This window comes from Hydra vulgaris, chromosome 03 (assembly GCF_038396675.1).
Source record: "Hydra vulgaris chromosome 03, alternate assembly HydraT2T_AEP".
NCBI classification, from domain to species: domain Eukaryota; kingdom Metazoa; phylum Cnidaria; class Hydrozoa; order Anthoathecata; family Hydridae; genus Hydra; species Hydra vulgaris.
Genome location: NC_088922.1, coordinates 50,878,864 through 50,892,500, shown reverse-complemented (window position 1 = coordinate 50,892,500; position 13,637 = coordinate 50,878,864). Strand labels below are relative to the sequence as shown.

The 13,637-nt window shown below is 28.7% G+C and overlaps 2 protein-coding genes across 6 annotated transcripts in view; both read left to right on the top strand.

The window, feature by feature from the left end:
• The window catches only part of LOC100198077 (uncharacterized), a 67,568-nt gene extending 64,946 nt beyond the window's left edge, over positions 1 to 2,622 (top strand). For 2 of the 5 annotated variants that reach the window (XM_065793576.1, XM_065793574.1), the window contains exons 5-6: positions 94 to 205; positions 1,198 to 2,622. In XM_065793576.1, coding sequence (XP_065649648.1) covers positions 94 to 205; positions 1,198 to 2,498 — 1,413 coding nt within the window. In that variant the 3' untranslated portion in view covers positions 2,499 to 2,622. The remainder of the gene's footprint in view (positions 1 to 93; positions 206 to 1,197) is intronic. The other 3 variants (XM_065793575.1, XM_065793572.1, XM_065793573.1) reach the window with 2 other exon arrangements.
• Positions 2,623 to 6,762: 4,140 nt separating this feature from the next.
• LOC100206126 (uncharacterized) overlaps positions 6,763 to 13,637 on the top strand; it is a 46,641-nt gene continuing 39,766 nt past the window's right edge. The window contains exons 1-2 of the mRNA XM_065793571.1: positions 6,763 to 6,895; positions 7,088 to 7,265. Of these exons, the coding sequence (XP_065649643.1) occupies positions 6,792 to 6,895; positions 7,088 to 7,265 (282 nt within the window). The 5' untranslated portion in view covers positions 6,763 to 6,791. The remainder of the gene's footprint in view (positions 6,896 to 7,087; positions 7,266 to 13,637) is intronic.

Genomic DNA, 13,637 nt, shown 5'->3' with positions numbered 1-13,637 from the left:
TTTTGTTAACTTTTTTGATTTTGTTCAGTTTTATTATTTTATTATTCTGACTGATGTTATTTTGACTGATGATAATATTTTCTTTATTAAAAGGTACGTGCACTGAGTGTTAGAGAATGCATACAAACTGTGATAAGTGATTTAGAAAAAGGACTTCAGTCTTGTGGAGAAGAGTTCACAATTGATGGAAAACGCATCACAGATGGTTAGTTAATTATTTTAAAAATTGGTTGACAGTAATTCTGCCACACACCCTGCTACCTTTTTGCTTCTTAATGCAATGTATTTGCTTCTTAATGCAATGTATTTGCTTCTTAATGTAATGTATTTGCTTCTTAATGCAAAGCAGGAACTTTTCTATTAAACTTTTCCCTGTCTTAATTGAAGCAAAACTAGACACTATTTCTTGAATGTACTAAGCTATAATGTAAACTAAATAGAAGCCTCCAAGACAAAAATATAGGCAAAAAACTGATTCTATCAATAGCTTCAATATATCATTATCAGTATCAATCTCCAAATAAGAATACTTCACATGATCAGTGTTCTAGTTAGTGCTTTGTTCATTTTTTGATTGTAATGATATTAAGTGTGCCCAATGATTGCCCCTTTTTACTTCTATAGATTTATTAAAAGTGATAAAGCATTGAAAACTTTATTATTTGTGATAGCAAGACTTTTATATTTTAAAATCAAGTTCACTTTTTAAATGTTTATGTCAAGTTCACTTTTCGAATTCTAGAAAATAAAAAAATGTTTACCTCCTTTTATAATAAAAAATACCTCCTTTTATAATAAAAAAAAATTTACCTCCTTTTTTAGGTGCTTAGTAAATATAATAAGACTTGCAGACATGCTTGAATCACTGTTTGGTTAAGTCTCTGAGTCTTTAGTTTTTTAATGTTTATTATGAAATCCTTTTGACTTCTTCTGATTCTTCATTATTGTAACCAAGTGTTTTTGACACTGGTTTTTAAAATGAGGGATTTTAGTGTTCTTAAAGTCATGTTTTTTCTTTGTATTTTATGTATTTTGTTTTTTCATGTTTTTTTCTTTTTTTTTTTGTAATATGTTTTTTTCTCAAAACTTCTGAAATGCTTTCGAACCTTTATTACTATATCAATTATTGAAAAATATTTTATTTAGCCTAAATAAAGTATGTTTTATTAGCTGAAACATTTTTTTTTTATTATTAAGTAATGGATGGTTTGAAATCTTTACCTGAATGGCAAACATTGACACAACAAATAGCTTCAATGGTTTATGATAACAATCATCATATCGGTAAGGTTTTTAAAAGTTTCTATCAAGATTTTGAATCAAAATGTAAAACTGTTTTAAAAGCAAGTCATTCTTCTAAGTCATCTTTATTGCTAGCTTATGAAGATTATGTAGTTGTTGGAGGAAATGAAGCTGACTTTAATAAATATTATCTAGATGATCAAAAAAATTTAATTATGATTCATCTCTATAGTGTTACAGAGATGCTTGCAAGCTATTTTACTGACGCTCATCTAATGTTTAGGCGAAAAGTGCGTCTTTGTTATGAAAGATGTTTTTATGATCGTATTGGGAAATATCTTATGCATCTCTACTATGTAGCATATGCTCAAGATATACAGTCTATTAAAAAGAGAGTAATTATGTTAAAACAAGTGGAAAACAAGTGCAACAAGCTGGGATTGCAGATTAATAATGAATGGTGGCTTTCATTATTAGAATCTGATACAGAATCATCTGTCACAGAAGATTTATCGAGTGATAGTAATTCTTACATAATGAGTTTTTCAGATTGTGATGATAAAAAATACCACACTAGCGATAGTGAGCTCTACTTGAAACAGGATTCAGTTCATAAAATTAAACACAACCTAAAGAAATCAAAAAAAGCAGTCTTACTTCGATCTATGAAAGATGGACAATTTTTAGATCATGATGGTTCAAGTTCAGATTTGATTAAATCAGGATGTTTACTTTTAAAAAATGAAGTAGCAGAAAAAAACGATTGTATTAAATTATTTAGTTTAAATGAATCTCCATGTTCTTACAGCCCAGTGATTTCAACAAAATGTGTTAAAGCCCAAAATAATTGTCAAAACAAAACTGATGAAGTTGATACCTTCGAGAAGCATTTTGATGCAGCAGTTAATTCAATAAAAAATACATTTTCTCACTTTAGCCCACTTAAAAAAATGCAGTGTTTGACAAAAGCTCTGCAAATCATTGCTAATAAAGTTGAAGAACTAAGAATGCGAGGAAGAAATAGCATAGATCGATCCAATATTGCAGTTGGTGCTGATGATTTGCTTCCATTACTTGCTTTAATAATTCTTAAAATGACACCTAATGATATTAGTAAATTGTATGTTGAGCTTTTATTTATATCTGATTTAATGGCAGACTTTTTGTCATCTGGTTGTCATTCATATGCGTTATGTGAATTTCAAATAGCTTTTCGTGTTTTGGACCAAACCTGTGAAGAATTGTCTTTGTTATAACTTTTATTCAAAAAAAATTTTTTTACATTCATTTTTTTACAAAAAACAAAAAACAATTGTTTTTGTTTATTTATTTATCTTTTATAATTTCAAATTGGCTTTTACTTACTTTTTTATTTATATTTTTTATATTTTATATATATTGTTTACATTTTTGTAACTATAGTTTTTATATTTTATATATATTGTTTACATTTTTGTAACTATAGTTTGTTTCCAGTGAATGTTAACAAGCTGTTTTTTATGTAAAAAATTTTTTACTTTTACAATCTGATTTTAGACAAGAAAAGGTCTTTTTAATTTGGTGAATTAAAAACTAGTTTTTTTTGTTTCGTTGTTTATATAAATATATATAACTTTCATAAAGAAAATATCTTAACAATTGTAGATAAAAAAACAACTCTCTTTTAGTTGTGGGTTAGTGTAGTGCTTGAGGCTTAATTTTATTCAGGGCCTGTCTGAGTTTAAAACATGAGTTAAGTTGATATTGAATACTCCTATGAGTGAATGAATGTGTATGCTTATGAATACTCCTAGAATATATGAATAAATGTGTAACTTTATCAATACTCATAGAATGAATGAATGTATAGCTCTTTAAAAGTAAATGCTAGAAAAAGTTGTTTTGATAAAGTATTTTTAAAATTTTTTCTTTTTTAAATTTGACAAATTCAATACATTTTAAAAATGTTTAATTTGCTATCAATCAAATCAATCAATCAAATGCAAATGGCAAATTTAGATTTCATCAAAAAAATTATATGCGTAGCTGGAAAAAAATTTACATTTATATATATATATATATATATATATATATATATATATATATATATATATATATATATATATATAAATAATTGATTTTTTGACGAGATTAAATAAAAATACCTACATGATTTTTACTACTTTACGAGAGTAGTAAAAATCATGTAGTTATTTTTATTTAATCTTGTCAAAATCAATTATATAGCTCTGATATCATTCATCGAATGCTCTTGCTGAATATATGCTCACAGCAAAATTAGACTTATGTATATATATATATATATATATATATACATATATATATATATATATATATATATATATATATATATATATATATATATATATATATATATATATATATATATATATACATATATATATATATATATATATATATATATATATGTATATGTGTATTAGGGATATGACTTTTTAATTTTTTTTCAAATAAAATGTTTCGTGTGTCATAAATCGATGTACTTTTACCTAAAATCATGAAAAAAGGCCCAAATAGCTTTCTGCAACAAAAAAAGGTCACCCCCAAAATAAAAATTTGATTTACCATTTTTATACATTCATTTTTGACCGATGTTTTAATCTTAAGCTTAATTCTCAGCTTAATTCTATTTATTTCATTATTTTGTTATGAATTTATAAATATAACGCCACACGTTACCATGGCAACGAAACGGCCGTGTGCCGGCAAATACTTCGAATTGTTATGTGATGACGTCATTGTGTTACCACGGTGATATAGACGACTGTAACAGACTGTAGAAGATTATAGAACTTAGTAGAACATTCTGGAAGCTCTAAATATTTATATAAGCGAGCTGCTGTCAGAGCTCAGTGTTGATAATGTGAATAGTTCTATGAAGTACTCTGCGTGTAACTGAGCTAATAAGGAACTACTGTAGCGAACTAAAGACGCTGTAAGTGTACGAAGTATAAGTAGTTGTAGCATTATCGTTAGGATACGGACTGGATTATCGAACTGTTATCAACATTGACTGGATTATCGAACTATAATTGGATTACTATACAGTTAAAGTATTTTATTAATTAAACGACTTTATTAAACGGATATTTACGCTCAGCTATCCGTAAAGTCGTAACAATATTATATGATGTCTCACAAGAAAAGTCATACCACAGTAACAAAGAACAAGAAGACTTGGACTAAAAATTTGGTGAGATTTCAAGAGTCACACAGAAGAAGAGGAAGCGTGGCTGTAGAAGAACATTCACTCGATGAAAAATCCAGAATACCACTTCAATTGCAGATCGTTGGAAGATACCAGTTTCTCGGAGCATATGTTAAAGGAAGAAAAGAACGAATAGACCAAATTTCTAAGGAAATTACAAAATTGTGGGACAATAAACTGAATTTTCCACGTGTGTCTGATCAAGGGATAAGAGCAAAGCTTATGAAGGTGCTGAAGGTCTATGATGAATGTGTCAAGCGTGGAAAATATGATGTTCTCAATGCATTATTTGACATCACGAAAGTGAATGGCCAGTGGTTATCCTCGGAAGATAAACGTCTATACCACCTACAAAAAGAAAGTAAAGGACAAGTGGGGTACTCAACAGGACAAGTGGCAAGTAAAGAAACCATTCACCCTTCCAAGAGAAGGAAAGTCCAGTCTGGAACAGCAATACCTTCCACATCACAAGTCCTGTCTACCACAGACAGTGGTACTGAATCTGAAAACTGCAAAAGTAAGAGTGAAGATGATGAAGACGACGACGGTGATAAAGAGGATGATGAGGACACTCAGAAAAAAACTAGAAAGCACTACAAAAGTAAATTTGCTGTAAGTATGGTTACATCAAGTGGAGTTTCCACAAAGAAAGCTGCTAAAATATGCAATGTATTATCACAACAAGGTATTGATATTCCAACTCCAAGTCAATCAGCAATTTACAAGTCCATATTCAAAGAGGCAGGTAAATTAAAAAAAGAAATGATACAACAACTTAAAATGGAACAGTGGTCCTTACACTTTGACGGCAAACGAATAGATGATAAGGAATATCAGGTAGTTGTACTTCAGAATGAAAGAACTGACGTGAAACTTGATGCACTGCGTTTAAAAGATGGCAAAGCTGAAACTGTTGCTGAAAAAATTGCCAAACTTATTGATGAATACAATTTGTGGAATTCAATTAAGATGATCATTACTGATACAACAAACGTCAATACTGGGAAGAGAAATGGAGTTGTTGTGAAGTTGCAACGTATGTTTAAATTAAAGGGTGTCACAATACCACAATTTATCGGTTGTCAGCATCACGTACTAGACAGGATTCTCCGTCTGGTGATGGACGAAGAACTTGGGGGTGATACCAAATCTCCAAACATTGAATACCCATTTGTGTCTGAACTGTTGAATAAGTATGATGAACTGAAGGATAAGTTTGTGAATGGAACTGTAGAAATTCTTGATAAATCAGGGTGGAGAGACGATATGAAGTTTTTGTACCATTTAACAAGAGTGTTTAGGTTCTATGAAGAACAAAGAAACTTCCCTCTGATTCACTTTCAGAACATTCCTAATATGAGCAATGCCAGATGGAACTCAAGAGCCATTCTCGCCATTCTGGCGTTCATTCTTATGCCTGAAGCGAGAAAGAATTTGGAGAAGGTTTGCAGGTTCATTTCATATGAGTGGGCAGAACATTGGTTTAGTAGTCAAAAGTACAATGACAATGACTTCAAGAATTTATCTGATGTATTGAAGCCTTACAAAAAGGCATTGCAGTCATTCAAAAATCACTGGAAGAAAGAGCCATCCGTCATCGACATACCACGAAGTAATCAGATAGCTGAACGTGCAATCAAGGTGATGCAAGACCTGTATGCTTCCTGCAGAAAGAAAGACAAACTGCAACTTCGATTCATTCTAAGTAATAAGCGCTAGACTCTTTATGAGACGTGAGCATCATGTGACCCATGTACTAAACACAGTAGGCCTATAGACACAGACAGTTATGTATATTGTTGTACTAGACGCTTTGATACTGTTAATTTTGTAATACTTGTATAATTATATATCACATAATGTTTTTTGTTATATCACAGTGCATGTTGCATAAATAAATAAAATAACAACAGGAGTATGACTCTTACAACATCTCCAGCCTTTAATATTCATTTACTGTACAAAAGTGTACCTATTGAAAATTCGATTTTTTGGTTTTGGGGTGACCTTTTTTCAAAATATGTCAAAATGAAACATCTATTCGTTCTTTTTACATAAAAGTTCATTGAATTACGATACAGGCCTAGTAGGTTGCAAAAAAGTCATATCCCTAATGTGTATATATATATATATATATATATATATATATATATATATATATATATGTATATATTGGGGTGGCTTAGGTACATAATATTTTGTAATCATGGTATTGTCTATATATAATTATTAAAGAGAAAATGAAGTTAACATTTTTTTTGTACACGTTTTTTCTGTAATTTGTATTATTATTTTATATTTTGAAAAAAAAGCAGATACAATGTTGAGAAATCCTACAAAGACCTATGTTAGATATATTGTAACAGAAGCAAAACGATTAAAACTTGAAGGGAAAGTTGCTATAGTAACAGCATCCACAAATGGGTTACACTGCTTTTAAAAACATGATTTGTTGTTTTATATATATAAAAAAATTCATTTTCAATTCTTTTTCTTATTTTTTTTTTTTTCAATTTTATTTTACAAGATTTTTTTTTATTTTTAAATTTTATTTTATTAGTTTTTTTGTTTTACATTATTACTTATATTATTACATTATTAGTTATTATTACATAGTATTGGTTACTCCATTGCTGAGTGTTTTGCTGAAAATGGTGCAAAGGTTTTGATAAGCAGTCGAAAAAAAGAGAATGTTGAAAAATCTGTATTAGCATTGCAACAAAAAGGTTTTGATGTTAGGGGCATGGTTTGTCATGTTGGAAAATCTGCAGATAGAAAAAACCTAGTAGAAAAGGTTTTCTTTGTTTTTCATCAGATTTTTTAGTATAATTAACTTTTTATAAAAGTTTCAAATTAAAAGAGTTTTCTTTAATTTTAATTTAGAAAATGATAATTTATTAATTTAAAAATTATATAAAATTAACATTTAAAAATAAAAAAACTTTTTTTAAACATTTTTTGTATGATACATTAAAGATTGATAATATTTTACACCCTATAAAAATTGTAAGTTAATACTTTTTGTAAGATATATATTGTAATTGAATTTTTTTGTAAGGTATATATTGTAATATTCTTCTAGGAAAATTACCTGATATAATATAAGTATAAGATATAATATACAAAATATCTTATAACTACATCCTGGAAAGATGTCACAATTTGAAGTATTAGTAAAAATAGTCACTAATGTGAAAATTAAATTTTTGTTTATTGCCATTATTCTTTTCTTTAAATAGATTTTCCTTGCATAATCATACCAAAAGTGTTATAACATAAACATAATTTTATTTGTAGTTTAAAGAAACTTTTTTTTTATTAGTGTAACACAAACTATTATTTGTTAAATACACATATTTATAAAAATATATCTATATAATATATATAAAACTATATAAATATAAATATATATGTTTTTAATTAATGTTACTTATACTATTACATATAAACACATATTATTTAATATTACACTACATATATTTGGTTCCAAAATATTTTTTAAATCTATAAATAAGAGTTTGAACTTCCCCTTACAAATAATTCTTACACTTATGCAAAAGTATATAGTGCATAGTGGTAACTTATGTATCCTAGTTACTGTACAAAGCGTAGTTTCTGTAGAAACTAAATTTAACTACTGAAAAATTTACAGCTTGGTTTATTTTATTTCATTTTCTTGTTTGTAAAATTTTCTTGTTGTAAAATCTATTCAAATAAATAAATGTGGAAAGTTTTATGTTTATTATTTAGATTGCAAACATATGTTTTAGTGATAAAAAAATTGACCAACTTTTTAATTGAGAGAGTGTTCAAGCTTGTTAAAAGTGATTTGAACTTTGAGGATGAAAGAATTCCAGAAGGAATTTGGTGCAAAATGTTATACGGGTTGCACCAGTTTACAAAAGGAAGACGCTGGGGTATCAAAACATGCGACTACCACTAGTAGGCGACTGGGGTTGGGGCAGGTTTTGATAAAAAATAGCTTAGGCTAGGGTTGGGTTTGTGACCAGGGCTGCATTGGCATTGATACATCCTTAAGTATATATTTTTTAATTCGAAATTCATGTTGTATTAATATATAAATGCATGTATGTTTATATAAACATCATTATGATCAACATAGTCATAATAGTCGTTGTCAGGGTTAGGGTTAGGGTCAGGGTAAGGGGTTAGTTATCATTACAATCATTAAGCTTTAGCCTTCCCTTTTATGCTCTAATATAAACTTCTTGAGCATCTTTTTTCTTTAACTTAAACTCATACAATATGTAATGAACTCTTTCCAAGTTACTTCTTCAAGTGTTCTAAAAGAAATTTCTTAGACTCTTCTACAGCTTGTGGTACAGATAACATACCTGTTATAGTCTTGCAAAAGTGTTCTCCGGAGCTGTTGTCTATACTTTCCAAATTATTTAGCAAGTGCTTATCAGAATCTTATTTTCAAGCCTGCTGGAAAGTGGCATCCATTATTGTTATTTTCAAAAATTCTGGAGAGCGATCTAACTTGTGTTACTGTCTCATTAGTCTTCTTCCTATCATAAGCAAGGTTTTTGAGTCTTTAATTAACAAACACTTAATCTCTCATCTTGAATCTAATAACTTATTTTCTGATCATCAATATGGATTTCAATCTTCTCTTTCTACTGGTGATTTGTTAACAGTAATAACTGATTGTTTTTATTGTGCATTAGATAGATGTGGAGAGGTTAAGGCTATCTCACTTGACATTTTTAAAGCCTTTGATAAAGTTTGGCATGATGATCTCCCTTTAGGGTTTTCTTACAGTGTATCAGGTAACATATTATTATTGAATCCTTTCTTACCAATCATAGTATAAAAGTTGTCCTCGATGAACTACAGTCTTCTTTATTTCCTGTAACTTCAGGGATTCCTCAAGGTTTTATCTTTAGACCTATACTTTTTTTACTTTACATTAATGATCTCTCAAAAACTCTCATATCTAAAGTGGCACTTTTTTTTCATGATACTACCATTTATTCTTGTCTAGATAAGTAGTCAACACTCTCTGATTTCTTAGAGGGGACATATGAGCTTAAAAAAGATCTCACTTCTGCTACAGCAAGGGGCTCTCAGTGGCTGCTGAATTTTAACTCAGATAAAACTCAATTTTTTTTTAGTTAATCATTATCCCAACAATCTAGATCTTTTATATTTATGAATGGTAATGTACTTGATGAGTCATTTACCCTTTGTCTTCCAGGATTAATTCTTACTTCTTTCTTGGAAACCATATATCAAATCCATTACAAGTTTAGCATCTACTAAGGTTACATCTCTTTATCGTGCTGGCCACATTCTAACTTCGGATTCTTTTTTTTATCTTTATAAATCTCAAATCCATTCTTGTATGGAATAATGTTACCATATATGAGGTTGATCTTTGAATGATGCCCTTTTCTTATTTAGATAAGGTGCAAAAACGCATTGTAAACATAGTTGTATCTGGTCCTGTAGCCAACCTTTAACCATTGTCACTAGTAAGCGAGCGAAATTGAAATTTGACTGTGGTCTGGTTTGTGACTGGGGCTGATTAAACATTCATACATCCTAACGTAAATTTTTTTAATTCTAAATTCATGTTATATTTTTATATACATATGCATATATAAACATTATGATCAACATGATCATCATAATCATCATTACCATGATTGTTATCATCATTATCATCATCATCATCATCATCATCATCATCATCATCATCATCATCATCATCATCATCATCATCATCATCAGGCTTTAGCCTTTCTTATTTATGCAGTTTCTAGTATTTTCTTATTTTTAACTAAAGCTTATTCATACAATATTTAAGGCACTCTCTTAAAGTTTCCTCACTTCTACCACTACTATTTAATCTTAAAGCTGCTACCTCTCTACATGCTGATACCTAAATCACTTTAATTTTCTCTAACAATTGTTGTTCGATACAACGTTTTTTTTCTAATCTGTCTAAGATTATGCCTCCTTTGCTTTCTTGTTAGAGTCACACCTCACATCCATCTGATCATCTTCTCTTTCAGCAAAGTTTATGAAAATATGTATGACACCATCTAAATAAATAGCAAACATATATGTTTATACTCATATTATGTATGCATAAATGCACATCTTTTCATGGTTTGACTTTTTACTTTTCCATAGAATAGGGCAGAGTTATTTGTAAAAAATTTTTCCTCTAACTTGACTTGTGAATCTAATGGCCATCTAATCACCATTTTCCTGTCATACTATTTAAACAGATTAACACATTGTTAAACATCCAAATCACACTGGTTTCCAATGCTAAAGTTAATTTTCAATTAAACATCTCTGCAGTTTGTGCTTCAAACTAGAATTCTATCATAGTCTTAAAAAATTGTTTTCAGAACTCTCTTCAATTTTTGCAAAAGTATTGTGCTTAATAAGTAGTTGCAATTTTTAAATAGTCTAGAAAACACTTTGACCTCTCTTACTATCTTATGATTAGTCTTCACTCTGTTATTAATTCCTTTATTTATATAAAGTTTTTTGAGATTATTAAATCATTTCTTTCTAACTGCAGTATTAAAGTTTTTTCAAATTCTTGAAGTTTCTTCAAATTCTTGAAGGCCTACACTCTTCTTTATTTCAAGTAACTTTAAGGGTACCACAAGGTTCTATCTTTGCTTTTGTATTGTTTCTTAGCTGCAATAATGATCTTCATTAAAATTTAACATTTAAAGTGGCTCTATTTGATTTAAAGTCTGTACTAAAAATCCACAATTTTTGTTAGACAACAAAACTCATTTATTTATTGCAAAAAATATTGCAATATTGTTGGCATTCCTATATTGACAAAAAACAACCCTCTTACACTCAGACAAAGTGTAAAAGCACATTTTAAATGTAATAAGACCTGCTTTATTTGCCAAGCTTGAGCCACTCTCCAAATGTAAGGCGGCATTTCTTTCTTTTTTCTACAAATACTATCATTGTCAACACTCAAACAAGCTATCATCTCTTTTAAGATAAATCAAAACTCATTCTTGCTTGGCTTCTTATTCAATAAGTTGCATCCTTTTACTGTATCTGTCCCTTCATGCTATAAAAACTTTTATAAATCCAGTTTTTTTCTTTGCACATCGAAAAAACCTTATAATTTTTACCCATCTTTATGTTTTTTCTTTTTTATTCAGCCTACAACTTTTAAATCCTTCCGTTAACCATTTCCTAACTTATAACCCTATCCTCTATTTTTAAGTAACTCATAACTTAATAGTGGCTGCTTGCAACCTTGATGGAAGTAAATTAGAGTTTAAAAATGTATAAATATATGCTAGTATTTAATAAATAGTAAATGTATGTTTAAAATCATAATATGTAAAGTATTATAAATTTTTTTCTAGTCCTTGCTATCAACCCCTGCTAAATCTTATAATTTTGCAAAATTTTAGGATTTTGCAGGGGTTGATAGCCATTGGTTAATATGCCAATGGGTTAATAGCCATTGGTTAATAGCCACTGGTTAATACACCAGGGGTTGATAGCAAATGATTAATAGCCAGGGATTCAAACCACTCAGGCTTCTAATGCTAAAGTTAATTCTCAACATAACTCTTCTACAGCTCACAGTGGGCCTAGCGGTGGACAAAAGTATAGAAAATACATTCTCAAAAATTACATTACTATTTACCATTTTATAGCTTAAACATTCAGCTTTTATAAAATGTATATATTTTTGTATAATTATCATGCCATATGCCTCTACATTACTATTTACCATTTTATAGCTTAAACATTCAGCTTTTATAAAATGTATTTATTTTTGTATAATTATCATGACGTATGCCTCTACATTACTATTTACCATTTTATAGCTTAAACATTCAGCTTTTATAAAATGTATATATTTTTGTATAATTATCATGACGTATGCCTCTACATTACTATTTACCATTTTATAGCTTAAACATTCAGCTTTTATAAAATGTATATATTTTTGTATAATTATCATGACGTATGCCTCTACATTACTATTTACCATTTTATAGCTTAAACATTCAGCTTTTATAAAATGTATATATTTTTGTATAATTATCATGACATCTAAGCCTCTAAGCTGTAGAATAAAAAGATTTTTTTTTTGTAAAGAAACTTTTTTAAATTTTTGTTTTTGTTTTTGTTTGATAATATTTCTGCGTTACTAATAAGCATAAAACAGTTGTTAATTTTAAAAGTATTATCTTTTAAATAAGCTATTGCAACACTGTTTTGCACGCTATGTCAAATAAAATGATTTCAAATGGCCTATTTGAAGTACTTTTTTCAGTTAAAATTTCACTTATATAGTGAAATACTTTTGTGGTCCAAGACGGTCCAGTAATTTGAGACTTGAAATACATTATTCAATATATATATATTATCAATACAAATTTGGTTTATAAATTGAAGTTAGCTAATTCTGATATTTTGGATGCAGTTGTAAATGGCATAAACTTAACTGCAAACAATGACTCGTCTAATTTCATAAACTTCATCTTTTTTCATAAACTTCATCTTTTTTCATAAACTTCATCTTTGACAAAGGTGGCATATATGTAAAACCTTTAAATTTTGTTTGGAAGAAAATAACTAAAAATGGCTACAAAATTAACCGATATCAATTCAATTTGTAATTGATAAGAATATTTTTCTAACTGCTTCTATTGATAAAGAAAACACTTTTCTTATCCAACTGTAGTATCTGGCAGACCCCAGGTGAATTTTGATACTCCAAGTAGTAAAACAAAGAGGCCATTAGTTACATCTTTTTCATCTTCAGAATTGTTTGTATCAGGTTGTTGTTTGCACCCAGTGATAAAAAAAAAGGAGCTAAACCTGCTTTAAAATTACAGAATATATGAGTTTTGGTTTGAAAATTAACTTAAACCAAAACTTTTATATTACTATATACACAAAAAGTTTTAAACTTCAAGTTTTTATATGGAATATGTAATAGTTTTATGAAATATAAAATAGAACCCTGGAACTGCATAAAAACACCTAAATCTAGTAATTGGGTATGTGTTTAAATTTTTATATGCATAAAATTTTCAATCTTACTGTCACATTGATATTTTTCTAGTTTATAACCTTTATGTTTTAAGTCACTTATGCTTGTGACTGCAAAATGAACCGTTGCCAGGCA